At 35.3% G+C, this 27,172-nt stretch overlaps 1 protein-coding gene across 1 annotated transcript in view; it reads right to left on the minus strand.

The window, feature by feature from the left end:
- Window positions 1-27,172, minus strand: part of LOC150109762 (serine/threonine-protein phosphatase 6 regulatory ankyrin repeat subunit C-like) — a 336,489-nt gene that overhangs the window by 233,485 nt on the left and 75,832 nt on the right. Inside the window, 3 exon segments of the mRNA XM_090396213.1 lie at window positions 219-371; window positions 10,672-10,681; window positions 15,309-15,499. Coding sequence (XP_090252339.1) covers window positions 219-371; window positions 10,672-10,681; window positions 15,309-15,499 — 354 coding nt within the window.

Below are 27,172 nucleotides of genomic sequence, written 5' to 3' on the forward strand. Positions count from 1 at the left end.
AGTTTCGCAAAGTAAGTTGACCGAGAACTTACAGGAATACACTCCCTGGCACTCAGCATTCACAACTTACGAAACTTTCATAGTTTCTACATTTGGCTTTGAAATAATGCTATTTAATATGAACTTTACTTATATAATTTTGCATTGCTGAACTGAAGCCTTTTGGCTCTTTATTTTAGTAAATTTTTAAAACTATTTGACAAATACTGAATACTCACATCTTTATCACGAACATTGAGCTCAGCTCCTTGACTAGCCAACTGGTGTATAACTTTAGTATGACCCATGTAAGCTGCCCAGTGGATAGCCCTCCTGTCTTTTTTATCAAATGAATTGCATGTAGCTCCATTTTGAAGGAGGAGATCTACAATCTTGAATGAATAAACATGCATTAAGTAGAATAAAATACTAGATTTCGTTAATGTTTCTTTTTCAAATTCAAGTTTTAATCAAGGAATTTAGCTGTCCAAGTCACAACTGGCTTTGTGACATGGGCATGAGAATGCCCAAGTCACAAAGTTCCAGGGCATTCTCATCAGGTTAGTAAATTCAGTCAATTTACTTGGGCCCTGTTAATAAATATCTATATATTTATTAAAAAAGCCAAGGTAAGGTGACTATTAGACTGTGAGTTAGGAGACCTAGTATAACTAGCCTATCAAAAACATTTGCCACATGCACCATATACAGCACACAGATCATTACATTATTAACTTCCCTACCAGTCAAGACATTGATCAGCATACAAGTATCCCTTGCTTAACGTAGAATTTGATTAACACAGCAAAATTAATTGTGTTGGATTCTTGTTATGTAGAGATTAGAGTAATTATTTGCTTCAGAATCCAACATGATCTTCCATCACAAAGGCTAGACTTGTAAATATTAATTAATGTAAATCACTTGTTTATAATTGATATTCATATAACTACCTTTAATTTTATCTAATATTTAATTATTTAATCAAAGATATGTATTAATGATGAAAAAACTATATTAAATATTATTAAGCTATTTTATTTATTACTATGTTAATATTATAAGAACTGGTATTTGATAATTTAACTGCTCATTAATTGAAATGTAAATATTCTCTATTTATTCCTATTTGTAGAAATTTAACGTTATGTAATTAGCTCAATTTTATTATGTTTTGTTTTGTTGTCATGGAGACGCATGTAAGTAAGTGAGCGTGAGTTTTGGAACACCATGTGAGGAGAAGGTTTATTGAAAAGAGTTTTAGAAAGAAATCACGAGAATAATTTAGGCAGGAAGGATGGATATAAAAAGGGAAGAACGCTGAAAATATAGAGGAGAGATAGATTAGAGAGAGCAAGGAGAGGATTGGCATTAGGTTGGAATCTGAGCATTCGGCATTAGGGAATCACAGTGCGATAATAGCGAGTCGGCAAGTCACTCAAGCAGCTGATAAAGTCTACTAGTCGAGAGGCGGTTAGCTAATAAATTGTAGAATAACAATTATAGCTACGGAAGACAGCTGAGTGACTACTAAATAGACTAGCATACGTGTGTAGAGGCTTAAGTGCTGTGAGGACATCATGTTGGAGGCTTAATGGATTTTTTACAACACTCAAAAAGAATTAAAATAGAATTTAATACTTCCTATATTTCGTCCTAGTCACTAGGCCATCTACGGGGATTACAAAAACAATTAATGTAACATATGCACAAATAACAAACAATACTAAGCCCAACCACGTGGGTGACACTAAAGTCCTATCTAGGTAGAGCCCTCTAAGGGCAGTAGTAGGTGGCCTGGAATGTAAGGTGGGAACTCTGGTGATGAGTGTCTCCCAAATCTTTGGAAGCTTAATGCAACCATATTTATTGAGATTTGGTTGGTTTTTGAGCACTGCTGCTGCTTCTAAGAAAAGTCTCTCTTTCTTGAATTTGCTGTGGTGGAGCATGGTGGTTTTCTTCCATGATACTCTGTGGGTGGTGTCCAAAACATGGTCAGCCAAGCCTGAATGGCCATAGTTGTGTTTGAAGATGTAAGACTTGTGTTCCTCTAGACGGATGGATGCTGATCTGCCTGTCTGTCCAAAGTACGCCAGCTTACAGGAACAGGGTACCTTGCAAACTCCAGGCAGAGAGAGAGAGGAGGGAGCTGATCTTTCGTAGAACGGATAAGGGTAGCCAGTTTGTGGTGGGGCTTATATGCTGTGTGTAGATTGTACTGTTTTAGTATCTTGGCTATTTTTTCGGATGTGCCATGGTATGGTGATGGCATTTTTAAAATCTTGTTGACGAGAAGGAAGGGGAATGGGGGAGGAGTTGATTATTTTTTTGATACTGTGATCACTATAGCCATTGGAGAGGAAAGTGCTGTGTATGTGGTTAAGCTCATTAGTGAGGGCGGTTCCACTGGAACAAAGATTGTGGGCTCTCTTGGTAAGAGTTTTAATAATGCCATATTGTTGAGAGGGGTGGTGGTGGGAGAGTTGTGAATGTATCTGCCTGTGTGTGTGGGTTTTCTGTATACAGTGAAGGTAAGTGTATCATTAGGCAGGCGTGTGACTAAGGTGTCTAGGAAGGGTAAACAATTGTTCTTTTCCTTTTCCATAGTGAACTGGATTCTTGGATGTAGACTATTGAGATGACTGAGGAAGGAGTCTAACGTGTCTGGGCCATGAGGCCAAATAGAGAACACATCATCTACATATCTTAGCCAGATAGAAGGTTTGAGTGGGGCTGAGTCTATTGCTCGTTTTTCAAAATCTTCCATATAAAAATTGGCAAGGGGGGGTGAGAGGGTGGGACCCATGGCGGTTCCCTCTATCTGCTTGTAGATACTAGCAGATAGAGGGAACTGACTAATAAATCATCTTTTTCTATGTAATGTCTTTGATGATGATTATGAAGTGTTGTGTGTTTTTGATATAGGAGGGAGGGAATGAGCTACCAACTCCTTGAGTGTTGCCGCTAATTTTTTGGCTAAGTGATACATTGGGCTATCAATTCCTTCAACTATAGGTTATAGCGGTGTGTTTTCTTTGTGAATTTTCGGTAGCTAGTAAATTCTTGGGGAGCGTGCATAGTGCGGAAACAGTTTTTTGACCATATCTTCGGGCCATGTTGTAATTAACTTAAGTAGTTTTTCTGTTTTGTTTTTTATTCTATTGGTTGGTTTGTAGTTAACTAATTGGTATGTGTTATTGTCAGAGACCAGCAGATTCATTTTTTCTACATAAGTGGTACGGTTTAAAATAACAGTGGCATTTCCTTTATTGCCTCTGGTTATTACTAAGTTCGGATTTGTTTTAAATGATTTTATCGCTGTTAATTCGTGTTTAGTTATGTTGCTTGTTATTGTTTTGTTATGGTTTAAAATGTTGGCAGTTTCTAAACGTACTTTGTCTGCTATGTTATTTTGAGATGAATCTTAGACCGATTTCAATATTACAAATAAATTCAAGTTTGTTTATCGATTTCGGTGCTATAGCAAAATTTAAATCTTTGTTAAGTATACAGATTTCGTCTTTGTTTAGATCGTGGTAGATAGATTGATTATGTTATTGATACCTGTGGATGATTGGTGGCTCCCGTTGTTTCTTGCTTCTGGTTGGTTGTTGTTCACCGTGGAGAACTTTGAATATGGCTGAAAGAACGACAAAACCAGCTGGTCTTTTAGTCTTTGGAATTTGAAAATTAAGTGTTTTCTTTCTTCGTTTGGAGGATGCGGTTCGCTCCGTGATCTTTTCTAGAATCATCCAGACATCTTCGTTTACGTAGCTTGAAAGTTCCGTTTTTTCCATTAGTAGCTGGTTTTGTGTAGCAGCTAGGTTCTTTCTGGCAGCTTGGATCTGCTCTCTGAGTAGTGCTTTCTCCATGCAGTGGTATATTCGTTGCGCCTTTGTTGAGGTGAGTTTTCTCCTTAGCTGGATGCAATTAGGAGTGATATTACTGTTCCTACACCATTTTAAAAAATCCAGTTGATTGATCAAATTTGAAACTTGAATCTTCAGCCTACCGTATTGGTTGCATCACTTGTAATCCTTTCTTTTAGTGTTACACGGTGATCAGCATTCATTTAAAGATTTTATGGAATTTACAACCGTGTTAAAAAACTTTTTTATTATCCCAACGTTTTGATCTTCATATCAAGATAATCATCTGGAGCATACACAAATATACAAGACAAACTCAGTTACATTATTAACTGTAAGCTAGAGAAACAATGATTTGATCACATGTTATTCTACTAGCATGACCTCTAGTGAAAAAAAAAATATATATATATTTTATGAATTACATCAAGCTAAATTCTATTTATGATGACATAATTAAACATTCTTTCTTACAGATGGTTTTCTTTCAGAAACAATGATGTCTTATTTTTAGTATGACAATTATTATTTAAGATACTGGATTTTCTACAGCCCTGTTTATAGTTGTTCTTAGTGAGGAAGGTTCCGATGGTCAAACCTATGCCTTCCATATGTTTGGAATTTTAAGACCACCATTATTGTTCAGATTGGGGTGATTGATAATGATCTCACAGGCTTCCTTAAATTTCTGTTCATACCATGTTTTAGTGCGATGTAGACAGCTAGTGCTTTTCCAGACAGTTTTGTGCAAGGTATTCACAGGGCATGATCCGAAAGGCCAGCTTCACCATAATTATTATATTTAATGTGTCGTTTATGTTCTTTTTGTCTGATAAGAATTCTGCATCCTGTTTCTCTTATATATGGTATATTGCAAGTACAATAAATACGGTATACTCCAGGGTGGGCTAGTGGAGGGAGTGGGTCTTTGGATGAGTTGGGTAAGCTTTTTAATTTTGCGGGATGTTTAAAGGTGGCTTTAAGGTTGTATTTTTATAGTCTGTTTATTTTGTCTCATGTTCCTGTAATGTAGGGAATGGTTATAAATTTACTGTACTCTGGTTTGTCTTTGTTTTTTATTCAGGTTTTTGTAGAGAATTTTGTTAAGTGTTTTGGCTGTATCTGTTTTTTTGGAAAGTATTGCTGATAATTTTACGTCTTTCAGTGCCTGTTCACTGGAACAGATCGTCTGAGCCATGTTTTTAAGAGTGCTGATGACACCTAGTTTTTGTGTTGTGTGGTGGTAGGGGTTTATGCGTATATATTGTCCCGTATGTGTCGGTTTCCGGTAAACAGTGAAGGAAAGATTGCCAGAGGGAAGACGTGTGACAAGTGTTGTATCTAGAAAAGAAAGTGTGTTATGTTTTTCAATCTCAATTGTGAACTGTATGCGTTTGTGTTGTTTGTTTAGGTGGCTAAGGAATGTGTCTAATGTCTGGCAGCCATGGGACCAGATCACGAAAACATCGTCAATGTATCTAAGCCAGACTTTGGGTTTTAGAGGGGAGGAACCTAAAGCAAGTTGCTCAAAATGTTCCGTGTAAAAGTTAGCAATGGGGGGGATATTGGCAAGCCCATGGCTGTGCCTTCTTTTTGTAGGTAGAAGGCGTTTTGCCATACAAAATAACCAGAACATAATATACATGAGCAAAGAGCGCCGTAATATCTAGAGGGAATTTCTTCTGTAGGAGAAGGATTGTGTCTTTGATTGGGACATTCGTAAAGAGGGCAGAAACATCAAAATTGACTAATAAATCATCTTTTTCTAATGTAATGTCTTTGATGATGTTTATGAAGTGTTGTGTGTTTTTGATATAGGAGGGGGAATGACCTACCAACTCCTTGAGTGTTCCCGCTAATTTTTTGGCTAAGTGATAAGTCAGGCTATATTCCTTCAACTATAGGTCTGGATGATAATAGAAAAGATCATGGACAACACAGCGAACCACATCCTCCAAACGAAGAAAGAAAACTTAATTTCCAAATTCCAAACACTAAAAGAACAAACAAACCAGCCTCGTATTCAAAGTTCTCCACGGTGAACACCAACAACCAACCAGAAGCAAGAAACAACAGTAGCCGCCAATCGCCCACAGGTATCAATAACATAGTCAACCTATCTAATCACGATTTAAACAAAGATGAAATCTCTATACTTAACAAAGGTTTAAATTTTGCTATAGCACCGAAGTCGATAAACAAACTTGAATTTATTTGTAATATTGAAAGAGGCCTAAGATTCATCCCAAATAACATAACAGGCAAAATACGTTTAGAAACTGCCAACATTTTAAACCATAACAAAACAATAACAAGCAACATAACTAAACACGAATTAACAGCGATAAAACCACTTAAAACAAATCTGAACTTAGTAATAACCAGAAGCGCTAAAGGAAATGCCACAGTTATTTTAAACTATACCACTTATGTAGAAAAAATGAATCTGCTGGTCTCTGACAATAACACATACCAATTAGTTAACTACAACCCAACCAATAGAATAAAAAACAAAATAGAGAAACTACTTAAGTCAATAACCACATGGCCCGAAGATACAATCAAAAACTTTCCGCATTACGTGTGCTCCCCAAGAATTTACAGGTTACTGAAAATTCACAAAGAAAACACACCGCTAAGACCTATAGTTGAATGAATTGATAGCCCGACGTATCTCTTGGCTAAAAAATTAGCGGCAACACTCAAGGAATTGGTAGGTTATTTCCCCTTCTTTATCAAAAACACACAACACTTCATAATCATCATCAAAGACATTACATTAGAAAAAGATGATTTATTAGTCGGTTTTGACGTCTCTGCCCTTTTTACAAATGTCCCAATCAATGACACAATCCTTCTCCTACAGAACAAATTCCCTTCAGATATCACACGCTCTGTGCATGTATTATGTTCTGGTTATTTTGTATGGCAAAACGCCTTCTACCTACAAAAAGAAGGCACCGCCATGGACTCGCCATTATCCCCCCCCCCTCCATTGCTAACTTTTACATGGAACATTTTGAGCAATTTGCTTTAGTTTTCTCCCCTCTAAAACCCAAAGTCTGACTTAGATATGTTGACGATGTTTTCGTGATCTGGTCCCATGGCTGCCAGATATTAGACTCATTCCTTAGCCACCTAAACAAACAACACAAATACATACAGTTCACAATTGAGATTGAAAAACATAACACACTTTCTTTTCTAGATACAACACTTGTCACACGTCTTCCCTCTGGCAATCTTTCCTTCACTGTTTACTGGAAACCGACCGATACGGGACAATATATATGCGTAAACTCCTACCACCACCCAACACAAAAACTAGGTGTCATCAACACTCTTAAAAAATGGCTCAGACAATTTGTTATGGTGAACAGGCACTGAAAGACGAATTTAAAATTATCAGCAATACTTTCCAAAAGAAACGGATACAGCCAAAACACTATTAACAAAATTCTCTGCAAAAATCTCAATAAAAAACAAAGACAAACCGGAGTACAGTAAACTATAACCATTCCCTACATTAAAGTTAACATGAGACAAAATAAACAGAGTTCTACAAAAATACAACCTTAAAGCCACCTTTAAACATCCCACAAAATTAAAAAGATTACTCAACTCATCCTGTGGTGCATCCTGTTTCTCCTATATATGCAACATACCATATATAGGAGAAACAGGATGCACCACACAATTCCTATCAGACAAAAAGAACATAAACGACACATTAAATATAATAATTATGGTGAAGCTGGCCTTTCGGATCATGCCCTGTGAATACCTTGCACAAAACTGTCTGGAAAAGCACTAGCTGTCTACATCGCACTAAAACATGGTATGAACAGAAATTTAAGGAAGCCTGTGAGATCATTATCAATCACCCCAATCTGAACAATAATGGTGGTCTTAAAATTCCAAACATATGGAAGGCATAGGTTTGACCATCGGAACCTTCCTCACTAAGAACAACTATAAACAGGGCTGTAGAAAATCCAGTATTTGAAATAATAATTGTCATACTAAAAATAAGACATCATTGTTTCTGAAAGAAAACCATCTGTAAGAAAGAATGTTTAATTATGTCATCATAGAATTTAGCTTGATGTAATTCATAAAATATATTTTTTTTTTTTTCACTAGAGGTCATGCTAGTAGAATAACATGTGATCAAATCATTTTTTCTCTAGCTTACAGTTAATAATGTAACTGAGTTTGTCTTGTATATTTATGTATACTTTATGTATGCTCCAGATGATGATCTTGATATGAAGATCAAAATGTCGAGATAATAAAAAAGTTTTTTAACACGGTTGTAAATTCCAAAAAAAATTTTAAATGAATGCTGATCGCCATGTAACACTAAAAGAAAAGCTTCCAAAGCTCTTTTACTTTTAGATAACACCCCTAGTGATCTAAATTTTCTTAGTGATCTGTGGGAGAATGTGAAAGTTTTATTTCTCCAGCAAATACGACATCATTAGTACAACCCATAGACATGGGCGTCATTGCTACTTTCAAAGCCTTTTTTCTTAAAAAGACATTCTCAAGGCAGTAGATACAAAAACAGGAGAAAATGTGATTACGCTCCAAGAATTTTGGAAAATTTTTGACATTAAACACGTAACTGAAAACATTCATGACTCATGGGAACAAGTGTCTTCTAGCTGAATGAGAGCTGCTTGGAAAACCTTTTGCCAGAATGCACTAATGACTTAGGTGGTTTTCAAAATCCTATGAACGACATGGTTGAAGAAATCATTGCAACTGGTGAAGACCTTGGTTTTGATGGTGTTGATGCAGAAGATGTTAAAGAATTATTGGATTAAAATTCAAATGATTTCAGTGATAATGTTCTTCTTCAAATTGAACAACAACGTGCATATGAAGACAACAAACAAATGGAATGTGATGATGAGGTTCCAAAGAAGATAATAATCAAAGAACTGGATAGAATATTTAGTTTAGAATCGCTTAAGTGGCAAGTAATGGATATGGATCCAGATGTTAATTGAAGAATGCTTCTTTGCTTAAGTCTAGAGAGTCATTTTGCTTGTTATTGTAGAATTTATGTAGATAAGAAAAAAACTAAAACTGTTCAAATGATTCTTGATAACTTTTTTGATAAAAAATTGCATCAACTAATGTAGATACAAGCATTTATTAAACATTTTCTTTGAATTTATTTTTTATTTTTCCAAAAAGGGTACTATATAAAACGAATTATTAATACAGTAATTGATCATGGACGAATTGTAATTTTTACCATTGATTATTATATTTGATAAACGTGATTTTGATATAAGTGGCAACATCGAGGAATTAATTAATTGCATTAATCAAGAGGCACATGTAGATGTGACAGACTTGAAATACCATAAATATGAAATTAAAGTCCATTTACTCCAATATGAGGTGTAAAAATACTTCCTGCTGAGTAAAATACTTAACTAGATTAACTTCATTCACAGCTGAGTATCAGAATTAGTATTTCTAAACTGTGTTAGAATTGTAGAAAACAGACACAGTGATGAATAAGGTTAATCTCAGCTATGAGGGAAGCCCAGTTAGAAAATGGATTGATGGCTCTGTAAGTATGATTTTTATATCATATGCTGGAGGGTGGGGTAGGATGACTGGAAAGTTTGATAATGTCTTTTCCCTTGTGAATTTTCTGTAAACTGTGAAAAAAAGTGTATCATTAGGAAGTGAAGCAATTAAATGACTACAAAGACCAGCTACTGCTTTCCTATTCTATAGAAAAGGGTCTCCAGAAATACAATACAACTTATATTTACTAGTCGGAAAAAAAGTTTACTCACCCAAGGTATCAATCTATTTTATATAAATATTGCTACACACTAGATGATGTTACAATAAGAGGGGAAATGTCATGTTAACAACACAAAGTAATACATTCTTTAATTCTCACTATACATGTAATTATACAAAAATAGGCTTTCTATTAAACACACCTCATCACAACTCATTTTGTGTTTTCTTTCACATATTGTTCAATCATGAAGGGCGAATTTATATATATTATCTATAAACAATAATTTAATAGGATAAATAATAAAATTCATGAAAACAAGAAAATAGGTAGAACTCAATGTTCTACCTATTTTCAACATTTTCATGTCAGACTAGATCTTGATGCACTCAGTCACATGATCTAGTCTGACTTGTTTTTGCAAGATATGTCTTTGAAGAATTTAAAAAAATAAATAACAGTATTAAAAAGAATCTCTGTCATGTAAAATTTTAATATATTTGATTACACTATACTATGTGAGCTGTGAAAATAAGCTTAGGACAATACTATACTACAATTGTGAACCTACTTGAGGGGTAAAGGAATTTAAAGATTAAGATATATACTGTAGATGTACTGCAGTATTTAATTACATTGTACCAATTTTAATTTTTGTGTTTATAATTATTTGTTTATTTTGTTGATGAAATTGTATCGTAAGAAAAGTACAATTATTTTTTAAAAAAATAATAATAATAGATTGCCTATTACATATATCATGCATACTGTACATATGTGTAAGTTTAATATCAAACTAAATGAATCCACTGAATTGATTAATAATGATTGAAAGTTATTTTCAACCAAATGAACTATGGAAAAGATAGATTTCAATTGGGTTTATATAGGTCAAATTTATTTGAAACTAAGTAAGAAATACCGACAAGTTTTGCCAACTTAGCTGTTTGGCTTCTTCAGGGTAAAAAATAATAGATACAGAACAACTTAAATACTAAAACTGTTCATGAAGGAAAGAATCGAATACAATTGTATTTTTTACAAAAAAACAGAAGAATGCGTACATCACACGCATGGAGTGTGTATGATGTCAACTGTTGTTATGCAGGAACGTTCTGTAATTAGCAGCAAGATTTAACTCTAACATGCTTAAAGATCTTATGAGGGTCTTCCATATATCAGGCAGAATTAATCCTTGGTTTCTATTTAGGTTGTGTTTAGAACGGATAACTGTTATGGCTTCTTTTATGATACTCCCGTATCATAAAAGAAGCCATAAAAGTTATCCGTTAATAGTTATCCATAACAGTCTTCCTCTAAATAGGGCATGGAACTTTTGTCCCATTCTATGGTATGGTTTGTCTTGGAGAAATGAAGTGCTAACCACGAATTGTCTTCTTCTTCTTCTCTGTTATTGTTTGCATCGCCTACATGTTCTTTTTTTCTGATTTCCAAACTTCTAGAGGTCTGATCAATATAATTTAATCCGTACAAACAGGAGATGTTATAGACGGTGGCATATTTGAAGAAAGCATGACTGTCTTTCGGAGATCTTAAGAATTGGCAGATAGTCTTTAAAGATTTAAAAGTCACTCATATTCCATGTGGCTTGAGGAGTGTAGCAATCTTTTTGGAAACTGTTCCAGTATAAGGAATTGCGATGGTGGAATTATAACGTATTTCTTCAGATTGTCATTGTGGGAGATCAGAAAAGTATCTTATGAATCAATTTTCTTGGGTAACCATTGTCTATAAGGTTATTTGATATCAGGGATAGTTCATCTTTGAGATCTTTATCCTCTGTAGTGATGTGAGAGGCCCTATTTTTTTAGCATGTGTATGATGCTTAGTTTTTGGGAAATGTGGTGCGAAGATGTGAAGTGCAAGTATCGACCTGGGTTGGTTGGTTTGCAATAGACTGAAGGCTGATGCATCCATCCATTTGTTTCTTAACTAAAGTGTCCAGGAATGGTAACTGTTTGTCCTTCTCAAGTTCAAAGGTGAATTTTATTTTGTGATGGAAGTTGATCTTGGTAAGAAAATCAAAAAGATCCTTTTCTGTGTTTTTCCATATAATAAAAATATCATCCACATATCTCTACTACACTGTGGGTTTAGGGTCTAATTGAGACAAAATTTCACTTTCAAGTTTCTCCATAAAAAGATCCACACAAGAGGATGAAAGAGGGCTACCCATTGCAAGGCCTGTTAATTGTTGGTAGATCGTTTCATTCCATAAGAGAAAAAAAAAAAATTAATTTTAAGCAATGGATTGATTAATATTTATTGGAAATAATAACTGAAGTTTAAATGCATATATAATATGAAAACCCTATATATTTTCTGACACACTTTAAATACACCTGATTTACTGTGTTCAAGTAAAGCACTGTAACTATAACACATAATGTTGAAAGTTTTTCCATTTCGTTATATTATAAATTAAAGATGCCAAGAAATTATATTCTTGGTTTAATGGAAGTTAATGGAAGTTTTAATCCTTTATCCAAGTTTAATGATTTCACATCACTTGCCTTAGAATCCCATAATGAAAAGCACGTATCCTTATAGCCATGTATAATGCTATGCATTATGGAAGGGTCACTACCCAGACTGGTTTCAACCTTTATTGAGGTGAAAAAGTAAAGGGGTGTTAATCATAGGTCTTGAGTAGTTAGTATAGAGGTGCAAGAAAGCCTGATGTATTAAAGGCTATTAGTTTCATTTTTCAACAATCTCATATAGATGAATGACCAAAAGACCAACTGAAACTAAAGCACAAAGATGACTGATACCCAGGTGGTTAGCCTTACCTGAGTAAACCACCTTGAGTTGGCCTTCTCTGCCTGGCATTGCTCTCCAGTCATTCCTACATTTGACCATAAGACCAGATTGAATTAAAGAGGATAGAACCATTTAAGAAACCTCTCACAGCAAAAATGGACAGAATTTTATCTCCCTTGGTGAATATTGCATAATGTGGGTAGTCTATACCACCTAGCCAAAAATTTGATATCTCCTAGAATGCTTTTCTAAATACAAAAATTGTCTCACTGAGCAATAAAAGTTTCACAATACAATTATTATTATTACGGGCAACTCCAGGGAGTCATTAGACTCATCGAGGGAGGCCCCGAATCATATCCATCACAACTATTCGACATTCATAAAGTATCTATCATACCTCGCCTTAAACTCATTCACTGTCACAGCATCCACCACAGACTCTGGCAGCCCATTCCACTCATTCACCACTCTAAAAGTAAAGAACCCAGCTCTAACACCTTTACTAACCACACTTTTGTCCAGTTTCCATGGATGTCCCCTAGTCCTCCCACAACCAGCCCTTTCCTCAAAAATATCTTCTGAATTAATTTTATAGAAACCCTTCAGTAATTTGAATGTCTCAATCATATCTCCCCTCCTCCGCCTATCAACCAATTTTTGCAACCCACAAATCCTCAACCTGTTCTCATAAGGTTCATTCCACAGACCACTATCATCTTGGTCACTCGCCTCTGGATCCTCTCAACCTCCTCCACAATACTATAAAGCATTTGGATGTCATATTGCTGGTTTTCAAATCCATGTTTTTTCTAACCTTCCATAAATGTTATTTTAATTCATTGATAATAAAAATCAAAATTCTCTTTCCATTGCTGACAGGTGGTGGATACTGAAAAAGAAACAAAAAAACCTATTCTCTTGTGAGTAATAGAATGCAAAACACATTACATAATTTGTTCCAAATATGCATGGCAAGAGGATAGATATAGAGTGCATGTTCTACTGTTTCCAATAAGTAACAGATATCACAGATTGAGTCTCCAAATGTTAAAGTACCTCGATTTGATGGTATTGACTGGATGTTCTTTACCATCTTTGCTCTTTCTTTACTTTTTCACCTCAATAAAGACCTCAAAACCAGTCTGGGTAATGACCCTTCGCATAATGCATACCATTATATATGTCCATAAGGATATGTGCTTTGCATTTGGGATACTACAGCAAGCAATGTGAAGTCATTAGCCTCTATACAAGTTTTCCAGTCGTAAAGTTACTTCACATGCTAACTTCATTTGCTTACACTTGGATAAAGGAATAAACCATGAATATAATTTACTGGAATCTTTAATTTATATAACACATAACCTCGAAAGAAAATATTTATGAAGCTTGATGTAGAAAGAAAAACATTTAAAAGTAATCAATTGTTATGTTACAACAATAACAAGACTGATCCCTGCTACTATAAATAGTTGTAGGGATCAGTTACAGCAGGTTGACTTTTTAATTAGAAAGAAAAAAGTCTTTCATGAACAAAAAAACAAAGTCCTGAACTTTAAAGGAGATAAAAAGAGTGAAGAATGTGAAGATGAATGGCCCATTTTATGACTTTTAAAGAAAACTGGTTTTCTAAAATTGAATTGTTCCAGTGATTCTTTAAAAGAGAAAGCTGTAGTGTTTGAATTAAGGATTTCGGACCAAGAAGTTTTATATCCAACTATCTGTAAATAAAATTTCTCTAATGAATTCCTTGGCAGCCACCTGTAATCAAATAAACAACGAACTTTTAAACAATGAGATGTTTAAAAATGTGTAAATTATGCAAAAAAAAAAATTATATATTTTGGATGCATTTGGAACTAGGCCAAAAATTGCTGCTTGTCTTTGTTTACTCTCCTGAAGTGAATAGGCGAATGAATTTCTGGGGCCCTGGATGTGTTCCCCATGTGGCCAAATGAGGAACATATCAATGTGTCTTAGTGAGACAGATGTTTTAACCTCTGTACTGGCTGGAACATATATAAACATCCAACAAAACCTGGATAATTTACATACTATTCATTGAAAGAACATGGTCACCTGTGGCAAGAAATGCAGTTCTCTGTATGCTGGGTAATTGGAATCTTAGACAAAATACCTACAAATTATTTTTTTTTCTGCTTCTTTTTATTTGCATAATTAGAGATTTTAATGTCAGAACAAAATAAGAAATCCTTTCATACTTTCTTCAATTAAATTTTGTATCACTCTGGAAAAGCAATGTCATAAATTTTTATGTTAATTGTGTCTAATCCTCAAGCCCTCACTTTAGTGAGTATGAAGTGGTGAACTCAAGGTACCTGATGCTGAACCATGCCTTACTTCATGTAATATAGATCTGTTATACTATCTGTAGACTGGGCCCTACTCTTCTTTCTTTCCTTCTTGCTCCTTCTTTCCAATGCTATTAGGCAATGCATTGCCTATTCATTAAATAGGCAATGCATTATCAACAAACTATCTTGGCATATGTTACATAGCTCAATTCTCAATGCACTATGTTCTTCTAGAGAACATAAAATAAACACTACCAATGATTAACTATACTTGAAGGTAAATGCATTTCTAAAGAAGTGCAAAAGCATCAGCACTCATGCAAAAAGAGTTCCTAGATTAACTATCTCCACTTCTTAGTCAAACTAACTATCAATCCACTACCGAAAAAAAAAAAAAAAAAACGCAAAAATCTGAACAAGAAGGAAAACTCATGAGGATGCATTCCCATACTTAAGAATCACTTGTGTTACTGATTATATTTCTGTAAAGAGTATGTAGCAATGTTTGGAAAGTGGATATAGTAATCTTGTATCATATGAATTAACATTTAATCCTTCAATAAATAATTTATCCTAAAATATAATTTATTATATGCAGCATGATGAAGACTAGTCCTTCCAGCTCTGTCTGAAATATTTAAGTTGTTCTGTAAAGGAATGATAAATTTGGCACACATATAGGCATTATTAGCAGCTGCTACATGCAAAGGTGTTTGCCAGTTCTTATCTCGTGCATTCACATCAGCCTCATGCCTCAAAAGGACTTCCACAGTGTCCTATAACAGAAAGTGAACTATTAAAATTGAATTTAATATATACATAATTCAATAGTTAAGAACAGAAAATCCATACAAAAGATCCTAAGAAGTGTCAGCTTAACTGCAAAGACAACAATTTCTGAAGATTATAATTTCAATATAGATGTTTGAAAGAAGACTATTCAGAGAAGAGAAAATGAAAGAACATAAAAGAATTTAGCTAGCTGCTATTTTACTTTTTTATTTTACAATTTCTTCTCTGTTTTTTTCTAATAAAAAAACAGAGAAGAAATTGCATACAAATTAACCAGCAGATATCTTTTACGTGTATCTACAAAGAAAGTAGCATCAGAAAATGAATACATCTTCTGTGATAAGAAGTGAAGTTTCAAGTTCTGTCTTGTGTACTCCTTGGCAGCAAGCCTACAAAAAATTGCTTTAGTACTATACCCTCAAAATGAAGAGGTACTAGCTTCCGAGTTAAAGAATTATAGTGTGGAGAGCATGAACAATGCATCTTATTTAAGTTTAATAGAGAAAACAGATAATTACCAACTAAAATTATTTAGCTAATAAATTACTATGCCATGTATAAAATGGAGGTTTGTTCCAGTAGAATCTACAAGTAATGGATGTAATTTCTGTTTGTCCAAATTAGGAAAATTTGCAGGAGCAAGTGATGCTGTAGACCACAGGATAGTCAGTGATCAATGAAGGCCAAGTGCTTTTCTTTTTGAAATTCTTTTCTCTTTTGGATTAAGGGATGTAATTTCAGTTGTCCTTCAGACAGATATTTGCTGTTCTTTTCTGTTTGTCCAAATTAGGAAAATTTGCAGGAGCAAGTGATGCCGTAGACCACAGGATAGTCTAAAAGATGGAGGTCTTTCAGCTGGTAGATGGATAGCTAATTTTTGGAATGGCTTGTGTGTCACACCGTTTTAATACTTGTTTTTTTTTTTCTGAGGTGTACCAGATTAGGGAATAGCAACCAATTTTTTTTGTGTTCTGGAATTGGGGGAGGGGGGGGGATTTAGGGATGGCCAAGTGTTTACTGATTTTGTGAAGGGAAAAGCCATTGGCTAAAAATGCGTCATGGATGTGACTGATTTCTGTGGATACTGTAGTCGTATCTATAATCTTTAGTTGGGAGTTTATTTATATACCAAATGAGGTATGCTGTTTCCAGATAGTTATAATTATTATATATATATATATATATATATATATATATAATATTAAAAAGCAGAGGTGATGAGATATATCCTCTTGCCATACTTCTCTAGATATCTCTTTCCATTCTGATGTCTGTTCTAATTTGACTATTTTATTTCCTGTGCATATTTCTTGAATAGACTATAAGAGGCTGGTTTGGTATATTTAGATCAGTTTTTCCAGAAATCCAGACCCTGTTAAAGAATTCCAGGTGTCTTTATTTTTCACCTGCATTTTTATACGGCTCCATATTTATATTGTCTTCTCCTGGTGTTTTTTCATGTTTTGTCTTATTTATTGTATTTTTCAGTTATGATACCGTAATATTTTCTGTTAGATCATTCTTTGTTGTATAAATTTTACTTCTTTATTATCATCAGTTCAGAGATTTTGAACATAGGTTTTTGGTTATGGCTTAGTTATATCCATTTCCAATTCAGTTATTACAAACGTGTTTCAACTCTCTCTCTCTCTCTCTCAGTTTTTTCCTAACTTCTTGTTTTACAACTGCAATGTTTCTTTTGTGCTCTATTTTTGTTTCTTTTCTGTCTTGGAATCGGGCCATTTCTGGTAACATTTTTTTTAATCATCTTTTTATTTCTTTGTCCTGGTTTAGTAGTCCACTTTTCTATTCCATTTACTCTTTATTCCTGAGTTTTGTGTTACTGCTTCAACTTTAAATGTTTCAACTGTATTATTTAAAATGTGATATGGCCAAGGGAACTGCTATGAAGTTGGTGACATAAATGGCTAATAGACATCAGGTAGTATATGAAGTTGAATCAAAGGGAAGGAAGATAAGTATGTCAGGGGGACTTGAGCCAATGCAGTTCAACTTGTACATTAATGATATTGGAAATTATTGGAGGGGGGGGGAAGATATCCATGGTGCTAAACTGAGGAAGGGTTGATGTTATATATATATATATATATATTACCATCAGCCATTGTCAATCCACTGCTGGATGAAGGCCTTTCCAAGATTACTCCAAAGCTGTCTGTCAATGGTTCTTCTTCCTGCAAATTTGATGATTTCATCAATCCACCATGATTTGGGTCAGTGTCATAGTTGTTTTCCTCTCATGGAATCCAATACAGTACTTCTCTTGTTCTCTTTAACTGATCCTGTCTTTGAGCAATATGCCCAGCCCATTGTAATTTCAGATGTCTCACTCTTCCTATGATGCCAAATATTATGGTTTAATTTCTTACCCATGTATTCCTTTTGTGATCCAGTCTTGTGATACCAAGCATATTTCTTTCCATACTAAATTGTATTGTTCTTAATTTTTGAATTTCCTTTGCATTTAGTGTCCATGTTTCACAGCCATTTGTCAACATAAGAAGAATAGATTGATTAAAACCTTTTTCTTTTCAGGCATAATGGTAATTGACTTTTGAATATTGACTGAAATTTTCCAACTGCTTTCCATCTAAGCATTGTGTGTGTCTTTTAATTTCATCCCATTTTGTTCCATTGATATCCTTTGTCCAAAGTATATGTAATGATTTACTTGTTCATTTTCATCATTATTGATTTTGATTAGTTCTGGCTGGATATAACTAATGAACATAACTTGGGTCTTCTTTAGGTTTATCTTTAGGCCAGCTGTTTTTGCTAGCAATTTGGAGTTCATGGATACAAGTCTGTAATTCAAGCAAAGCTGAAGTAAAGATACCTATATATCATCTGCAAAGCATAAATGGCCTAAATATCTTTCATTTATTTTAGGGCCTTTCTCTTCCCAATCAAGAAGTTGAATATTTCTAAGTATGCTGTCAACAGTTTTGGAAATAGTGTCACCTTATCTCATACTTCTCTGTATTTCCAGAGTGGAGATATTTCTAGTGAAATGAACTGTTGCTGTTGCACTGATGTATACTGATTTGATGGTCCTGATGATTGGCTCCACTTGCTGGTTTCATTATGCTCTAAGTATTGCGGAATTTTAACTGAATCAAAAGCTTTCTTATATTCAATACAACTAAGATAAAATGGTAGCTGATATTCATTACACTGTTTGATAATCTGTTGTACAACTTGAATATGGTCCATTATAGTAAAGCCACTTTGAAAGCTTGCCTGTTCTTTTGGTTGTGCTAGGTCTAGAGTTGCACAAAGTCTATGAGCCAAGACTTTTGTACACACTTTGTAAACCACTGATATTAGAGTGGTGGGTCAGTAGTTCAAGTCTTCTACTTTAACTAGGGGTAGCACTTTTCCATGTTCTTGGTACATCATTTTTCTTTAGACATAGGGTAAATAATTTTGCCAAGATTTTGTAGATCATTTCTCCACCTTTTCTTAGAAGTACAATTATAACTCCATCCTCATCTGCAGCTTTACCATTTTGGAAGCTTTGGATACTCCACATTACTTCTTCTGGAAGAATCTATGGCACTACAATTAATTTGTAGTTGTCATCTCCTTCTTCATTTGATTAACCATCCTGATATAATACTGAGTAAAATTCTTCAATTCTTTTTCCTATAAGTATATATAAACATACACACTACAAAAATTGTTGTATGTATGTAACTACAATTCAGTGTATTCAATTTTATTCTTTGGTGTATATGCTTGTTTCATTTTTCTTCATAAACTGTTTGGTTTCTTCAGAAATTGTTAAGTTTCTGTTCTGTGGTACCAGCTATTTCAAGTGATATCTATAATAAGATTTTTAAATTTATTGTTTAGTTTATGTTGGAATATTTCTTTTTTAATGCTGAGTTTGTGTGTGTGTATATATATATATATATATATTTTTTTTTTACTTTGATTTTCGAAACATTTTTCTTCTTTCTTTTTGGCAATTTATTTGAATCTTACTGCATACCATACAATGGTTACTTCCGATGCTGAAGGTGTTGATAACAGAACAGTCCTGAAAGATGTCTTTATTGTTGCCAAGGAGAAAGCCAATTTCAATAGTTTTTTTTTTTTTTTTTTCATTTTGACTTTTTCATGTCCAATTCCTATGTGTTTTTTTTTTCTTGAAAAAAAAAAAAAATTCATGATGTACAGGTTTTCTGTTTCTGCAAATTCTATTAGCCTCGCTCCTCTATCACCTTTAACTCTATAATGTCTATGGTATGGCTATGAGCTATGATAATAAATGAATCATTGTGCAGGCTGTGTAGCAGAAATGTGTGCAAGATTTGAGATGTGTGGCAGCCTACACTTGAATTCATTTGGCATCAAGAGCTTGAAAAAATTACTTATTGAGAAGAGACCTAGATCAACAAGGAAGGAATGGGAAAAATGTGTGTAAAAGTTTGGCTATGGTATGTGCAAATGTGATGAAGATATCACATTTGCCGACCTGGTTGGCCGAGTGGTTAGCATATTCGCTCTCCAGCCAAAAGGATGCGGGTTCGAATCCTGCCATGGATGTTTGCGATTGTCTGTGAAAATACTAGTGGTGGTGGTAGTCGGTAGATGGCGTTGGTGTAGTTGCAGTTCCTTGATGGATTGGGTTGTGGAGAGAAAGAGTTGTAGAGTAGGTGCCCTCCTTCGATGAGTCTTTGGACTCCTTGGAGGTGTCAGATAGTAGTAATAATAATAATAAAAGATATGAATGGTTTCAAACATGGTCTTGCATCTGCTGAAGGAATGGAAATATATACTTTGGGTTCGAACCTTTTGAGTATGTCTGGGTGGGGAAAAGAGAAAGTTCTACAACAAGGCCAAATGGAATGCATATCTAATTATAAGAACAGGCTGAATGGTAATTTGTTATGTCTGTACACAAATGTCAGGAACATCAGAAACAAAGGGGTTGAGTTTGTTGCTTTATTGAATACAATGTGACCTAAGACTGTTGACAGTGAAACTTGGCTATCAGAATCAGATATAGTAATTGGGATCGAGTGTAATGGGTATGGTATTTTTAGAAATGACAGAAGATATAGGAAAGGAGGGAGACCACTACTAATGATATCAGACGGCTTAAGTCCAGTTAGGGTAGAAATGCAAAAAAACAATGATGGTAACAAAGTCCCATGTAGTGGTGAGTTTGAGGCTATCTAGTGTGAAATGGAGGCTAACAGAATGAAATATATGGTGGGTGTTTCTACAAAACCTGGCATCTTAGTTACAGGGGATGAAGATGTGCATCACCAATTTAGCATTATGGGTACTAAACAAGTAATCATTATGGGTGAGAGTTTAGTTATCCAAACACTGATTGGGTAGAATAGAAATCTCATGATAAGAATGAAGAGGAATTTATTGAACTGCTGTGAGACAACTTTCTCAAGCAGCATGTGAAAGAAGGAATCTCTGTTGACAATATGATTATTTTATCACCGGTTGGCGACGGTGATCACACCATGTTTTCTTGGGAAGTATCTAACTATGTTGATGTTCTCATTAGAACAGGTTACATGCTGAACTACAAAGCTGGAAATTATGATCAACTTAGTTCATTATGATCAAATTATGATTATCTTTGTTCCCATGGTATCAGTTTACTGAATGGGAAAAATGTCAATAATGCATGGGAATCTTTGAAAAGAGCTTAAATGAGGTGGTATCTAAATGTATCCCTAGTGTTCAAAGAATAAACAGGTTTGAGAGGAAAATGGATGTGCAACCTTATTAAGCATGAAATCCACAAGGAGAAAGTTATTTGGAAAGAATATATCATGAGAATAAGAGTGAGAGGTGTTTTATGAAATATAAAAAGTGCAGAACAGAAAAGTAACAAGTATTGTGTGGAAAGCTAAACTAGGGGTTTACTAAATGATAGTCATGTTTTAGCAATTTGCTCATTTTATAACAATATTATGGTAAAGTTGGATAAAGGGAATTAGTACACTATGATAATATTGGATTTTGCTAAGGCATTTGAATACTACATGAAAGACTATTGCATAAACTGAAGAATATGGGATTGGAATATAAACTCTTGACTTGGATCAATGGATGGTTGACATACAGATATCAAGAAGTAGTAATAGTGAGTGTGAATCTGCCAGATTTAAGGTGACCAGTGATATGCCTCGGGGTTCAGTCCTTGGGCCACTGTTGTTGTTCAAACTACATGTTAATGACATTAGGGTCTAACATGAGTTGTGCAATTGTTTACTGATGACGAGAAGATAGAGCAATCAGGGATGCTACTGATATCCAGCACTTAAAAATGATTTGAACAGGCTGGAAATTTGGGCAAATGAAAATGACTGTCTGCTTAATGTTAGTAAGTGTTTATGCACTTTGGCATGATGAGATTTGCAGGGTATTGCTACAAGAAACTGATGAGGCCTAGGGATCTCGGCGCATGGCGGATAGGAATTTGAAGTTCAAAGTTCACATAGTAAAAGTTGCAAATACATCTGAGAGGATAATTGCAATTTTGAAAAACCTTGACATGTAAGGACAAGGAAATCATTTTGCCTTTTTAGACCACACCTGGATTATTGTGTACAGAATGGATCTCCTGGGGATAAAGAATGTGTGGAAAAGGGGTGCAAAAAGGAGTTACAAAGATTATGGTATTTATTTTAGAAATTATGGACTTTACAACCATGTTATAAATAACTATTTTAATTTCCTGACGTTTCGACCTTCATATTAAGATCATCATCTGGAGTATATACAAATATACAAGGACAAGCTGAGTTACATTTCACACAGTAAGCTAAAGAAACAATGATTTGATCAGCGGTTATTCTACTGGCATGACTTCTAGTGAAAAAAAATAAATTTAGGGACAGCTATATCATTCCAAATTGCATCAAACTAAAGAGAAAATTTACCTCAAAAAAGGCGCAACAAACCACCGCATGGAGAAAGCTTTACTCAGAGAACAGATCCAGGCTATGAGAAAAAACTTGGTCATTACTCAAAACTAGGTACAAAATGTAAAATCTGAACTTTCAAGTTACTTGAACGCAGATATTTGGATTATCCTCGAAAAGATTACGAACAGCACAGTGAACCATATCCTTCAAACTAAGAAAGAAAATCTCATATCTAAAAGATCGACAAAACCAATGGATATATTCGAATTTCTTCACAGTGAACATTAACAACCAACCAGAAGCAAGAAACAACAGGAGCCAATCGCCTACAGGTAACAGTAACGTAGTTAACTTATCCAACCACCCCTTAAACAGAGATGAACTCTCACTATTCAGCAAAGGTCTAAATTCAATATTACAAATAAATCCAGATCAATGCACAAACTGGATTTATTTGTAATATTGAAAGAGGCTTAACATTCATCCCAAATAACATAGCAGATAAAATACATTTAGAAACCGCCAACGTTTTAAATATAAATCATAAGAAAACAATAACAAGCAACTTAACGAAACACGAAGTAACAGCGGTTAAATCATTAAAATCAAATCCGAACATCATCATAACTAGAGTCAATAAAGGAAATGCCACCATTATTCTAAATCGAACCACTTATTTAGAAAAAACAAATCTGCTAGTCTCGGACAATAGTATATACCAACTTGTTAACTATGACCCAACCAATAGAATAAAAAAGAAAACAGAGAAAGTACTTAAATCAATTACTACATGGTCCGAAGATACAGTCAAAAAATTACTTCCGCACTACGCTCGTTCCCTGAGAATTTACAGTCTACCAAAGATACACAAACAAAACACACCACTCCAGCGGATAGTCAAAGGTATAGACAGCTCTAATTATCATCTAGTCAAGAAATTAGCAGCAACACTCAAGGAGTAGGTAGGTAGGTCATTCCCCCCCTCCTATATCAGAAACACACACTTCATAAACATAATCAACGACATTAGAAAAAGCTGATTTATTAGTCAGTTTTGACGTCTCTGTACTCTTTACGAATGCCCCAGTCAATAACACACTCCTTCTTTTACAGAACAAATTCCCTCCAGATATCACAGTGCTCTTTGTGCAAGTATTACGTTCTGGTTATTTTGTATGGCAAAACGCTTTCTACCTACAAAAAGAAGGCACAGCCATAAGCTCGCCATTATCCTCCCCCCCCCCATTGCTAACTTTTATATGGAACATTTTGAGCAACATGCTCTAGATTCCTCTCCTTTAAAATCCAAAGTCTGGCTTATATATGCTGACGATGTTTACGTGATCTGGCCCCATGGCTGCAGACACTAGACACTTTCCTTAGTCACCTAAACAAACAGCACAAGGTCATCTGTCTTATATCGGTGATCTTCAGCAAGTTCAAGGTCATGTTTCTCCCTCCAAACACTACTTCATTGATCCAACGGATGGATCAGGGAGTTCTTACACTGTTTAAGGCTTATTATCTACGAAGAACTTTTTCACGAGCCATTTCTGACACTGAAGGAAATGACTAGACTCATGCAATTCTGGAAAGCATTCAATAGTTATCATGCTATTAAAAATATTGCTGTGGCTTGGGACAAAGTGAACTCTCAATGTATGAGTGGCATATGAAAAAAGACATTAAAAGGTTTGCACACGATTTTGGAAATTATTGAAAAAAAATGAAGACTTTTGTAAATTAAGTGAAGAAATAGTGGGCCTAGCAAACAATCTGAATCTCAAAATGAATGATAACAACATAGTTCAACTCACAGAAAGTGCCTAAGAAGAGTTGACCAACAAAGAATTGGTCGAACTGGAGGACGTGTGGCAGAAGAGGAAGAAATGAGAAAAGGAAGAGGGAAAAGAGAAACAAGAAGAGGTAGTTAAACAATTTACAGTGAAGAGTCCTGCAGAAATGTTCTCAGCAGTTAGCAAAGTTCTCAGGCTAAAGGCATGGGCCAAATGTTGAACGCTACTGATTAGTAGAAACAAAAGTACATGATGTGATAAAGATAAATTTATGTGAAAAGAAGAGGAATAAGCAAAGCACATTGGACATTTTCATCAAAAAAACAAGGGTTACAACAGAAGAGCTATAGTTTATTCCTTAACCTAGGGAAGGTAATGAAGATGTGATTGTGGAGGAAGATTTGGGTGATTATTCTCCTGTTTTGTAATGGCAATAACGCACAGTACAGTTTTATAATAAGGTTTAAAAATTAAAATGAGAGTATATATAATTAATACGGTTAACTCCCCAACACCTATAGCTCTGTTGATTTAATGTATCAACTTACGTCCGACCGACTTATGTCCTGCAGGATGGAAGGGAACCCTGAAATAAGTCGAGGAATGACTTTTTATATTATTTTTATTATTATTATTCGGGCCTCCATGGAGTAAAAAGACTAACTGCGAGAGGTCCTTCCTAGGAAACACAAAGGTCTATCAAGACTCATTGACGGAGGTCCCTCCTAGGTCTATCATACTACTCCTTGAACTCATTTACCATAATAAATTTGGTTTAATCCTTTATCCAAGTGTAAGCAAACAAAGTTTGCACCTGAAAATATCTTCAGGACTGAGGTAAGGTGGTACATCCCTTGGCAACTCATAGCAAAGGTGGATCAAGCTCTCATCACTCCTTGTCTCAGTATCTCCCATAATGCAAAGCACATCTCCTTACAGGCATGTATACTACTATGCATTAAGGGAAGGGCCACAACCCAGACTGGTTTATAAATTTATAAATAAATTCAGTTTAATCCTTTATCCAAGTGTAATTGAGTGTAATACTGAGACAAGGAGTGATGAGAGCTTCATCATCCTTTGCTACGAGTTGCCAGGGGATATACCACCTTACCTCAGTCCTGAAGATATTTTAAGGTGCAAACTTTGTTTGCTTACACTTAGATAAAGGATTAAACTAAATTTATTATAGTCTAACCAAGTGCAAAATAAACTTCCAACATCTTTCTCCAAATCCAGAGTAATTCAATAAAGGTGGTACACCGATTGCTAACTCGTATAGGTAATTATGACCTCTCTATTGCTTCTGGCTTAGTATCACCACTCTGGATCTGCCTCCCACTGACAAGACCTCAATAAAGGTTGAAACCGGTGTGGCTCTGGCTCTGATTTGAGAGGCTCTGCTTGGTGGTGGGGTGAACCTGCCACTGGGTATAGTCAATGCTGAGAAGTACTTCTCGGTGATGGGGTGAGCCTGTCACTGAGTGAAACAACATTTGGTTGGGCGATCTTTCAGGATCGTCTTATTTTTAGAGCCCGCTTCATCTATACAAAGGCCGAAACCGGTCTGGGTAGTGGCCCTTCCCTTAACGAATAGGCAGTATACATGTCCACAAGGAGATGTGCTTTGCATTACTGGAGATACTGAGACAAGGAATGATGAGAGCTTGATCCACTTTTGCTAGGAGTTGCCAAGGGATATACCACCTTACCTCAGTCATGAAGATATTTTCAGGCGCAAACTTTGTTTGCTTGGATAAAGGATTCAACTAAATTTATTATAGTCCAACCATGTGCAAAATAAACTTCCGAACTCATTTACCATTCTCGCACTCACCACTCTATCAGGCAATGCATTCCATGGTTCAACCACCCTCCATGCAAAGAAACCACTCCTCACCATCGTGCTCACAGCTTCCTTTTGCAACTTCCAGGGATGGCCCCTTGTCATCGCTCCTTCCTGTTGTTACACCAAGCAAAAGAACTCCCAGTGTCTACCCTTTAACCACCTCTCAACAGTTTAAAAGTCTCAATCATATCACCACTCCATCTTCTATCTACCAAACTCTGCATAACTTCTGCAAACCATCTTTGTTATCTGCCTTTGTACCCTTTCCACAATTAATTTATCCCTTTCAAATACTGGGGACTAAATTTGAGAACAATAGTCTAAGTGTGGTCTGATCAAGGTCTTATACAACGGAATGATAACTCTTATCTCTGCAGGTCAGTGTACTTCTCAGTATTGCAACAATCCTCTGTGTTACCTTCAACCACCTTTGCAATGTCTGCTGAATTTCAGGTTTCTATCAATCATCAACCCTGGGCACCGACAGAATTCCAGTGGAGGCATGGAAGGCACTGGGGGAAGAGAGAATTGACCTGCTGTGGGACCTGTTCATGAAAGTTTGCCAACAGGAAAATATACCCGAGGAATGGAGGGAGAGTACTCTTGTGCCTAGCTACAAGGGTAAAGGGGGATGCACAAGACTGTAAAAATTACAGAGGAATAAAGTTGATGTCCCACACAATGAAAATCCTAGAAAGGGTTCTTGATGGTAGATTGAGGAAGGAGTTGGAGATTGCAAAGGAACAATTTGGCTTCATGCCTGGTAGATCAGCAACAGATGCTATCTTTGGGTTATGGCAGATGATGGAAAAGTATCGAGAGAAACAAAGAGAGCTACATCTGGCATTTATTGATCTGGAGAAAGCATACGATAGAGTGCCAAGGCAAAAAGTCTGGACATGTCTGAGAGAGAAGAAGGTGCCGGAGAAATATGTCAGGTTGTTGCGGGAAATGTACAAAAATGTGAAGACAAGTGTTCGGACCTGTCTGGGACAGATAGAAAGTTTTCAAGTAACAGTTGGCTTGCATCAAGGGTCAGCATTAGGTCTGTTTCTGTTTAATATTGTGGAGGTGGTAACAGAGGAGGTG

This window comes from Typopeltis vanoorti, chromosome 1 (genome assembly GCF_054136105.1).
Source record: "Typopeltis vanoorti isolate ZY-2024b chromosome 1, IOZ_Tvanoo_1.0, whole genome shotgun sequence".
In the NCBI taxonomy this organism is placed as follows: Eukaryota; Metazoa; Arthropoda; class Arachnida; order Uropygi; family Thelyphonidae; genus Typopeltis; species Typopeltis vanoorti.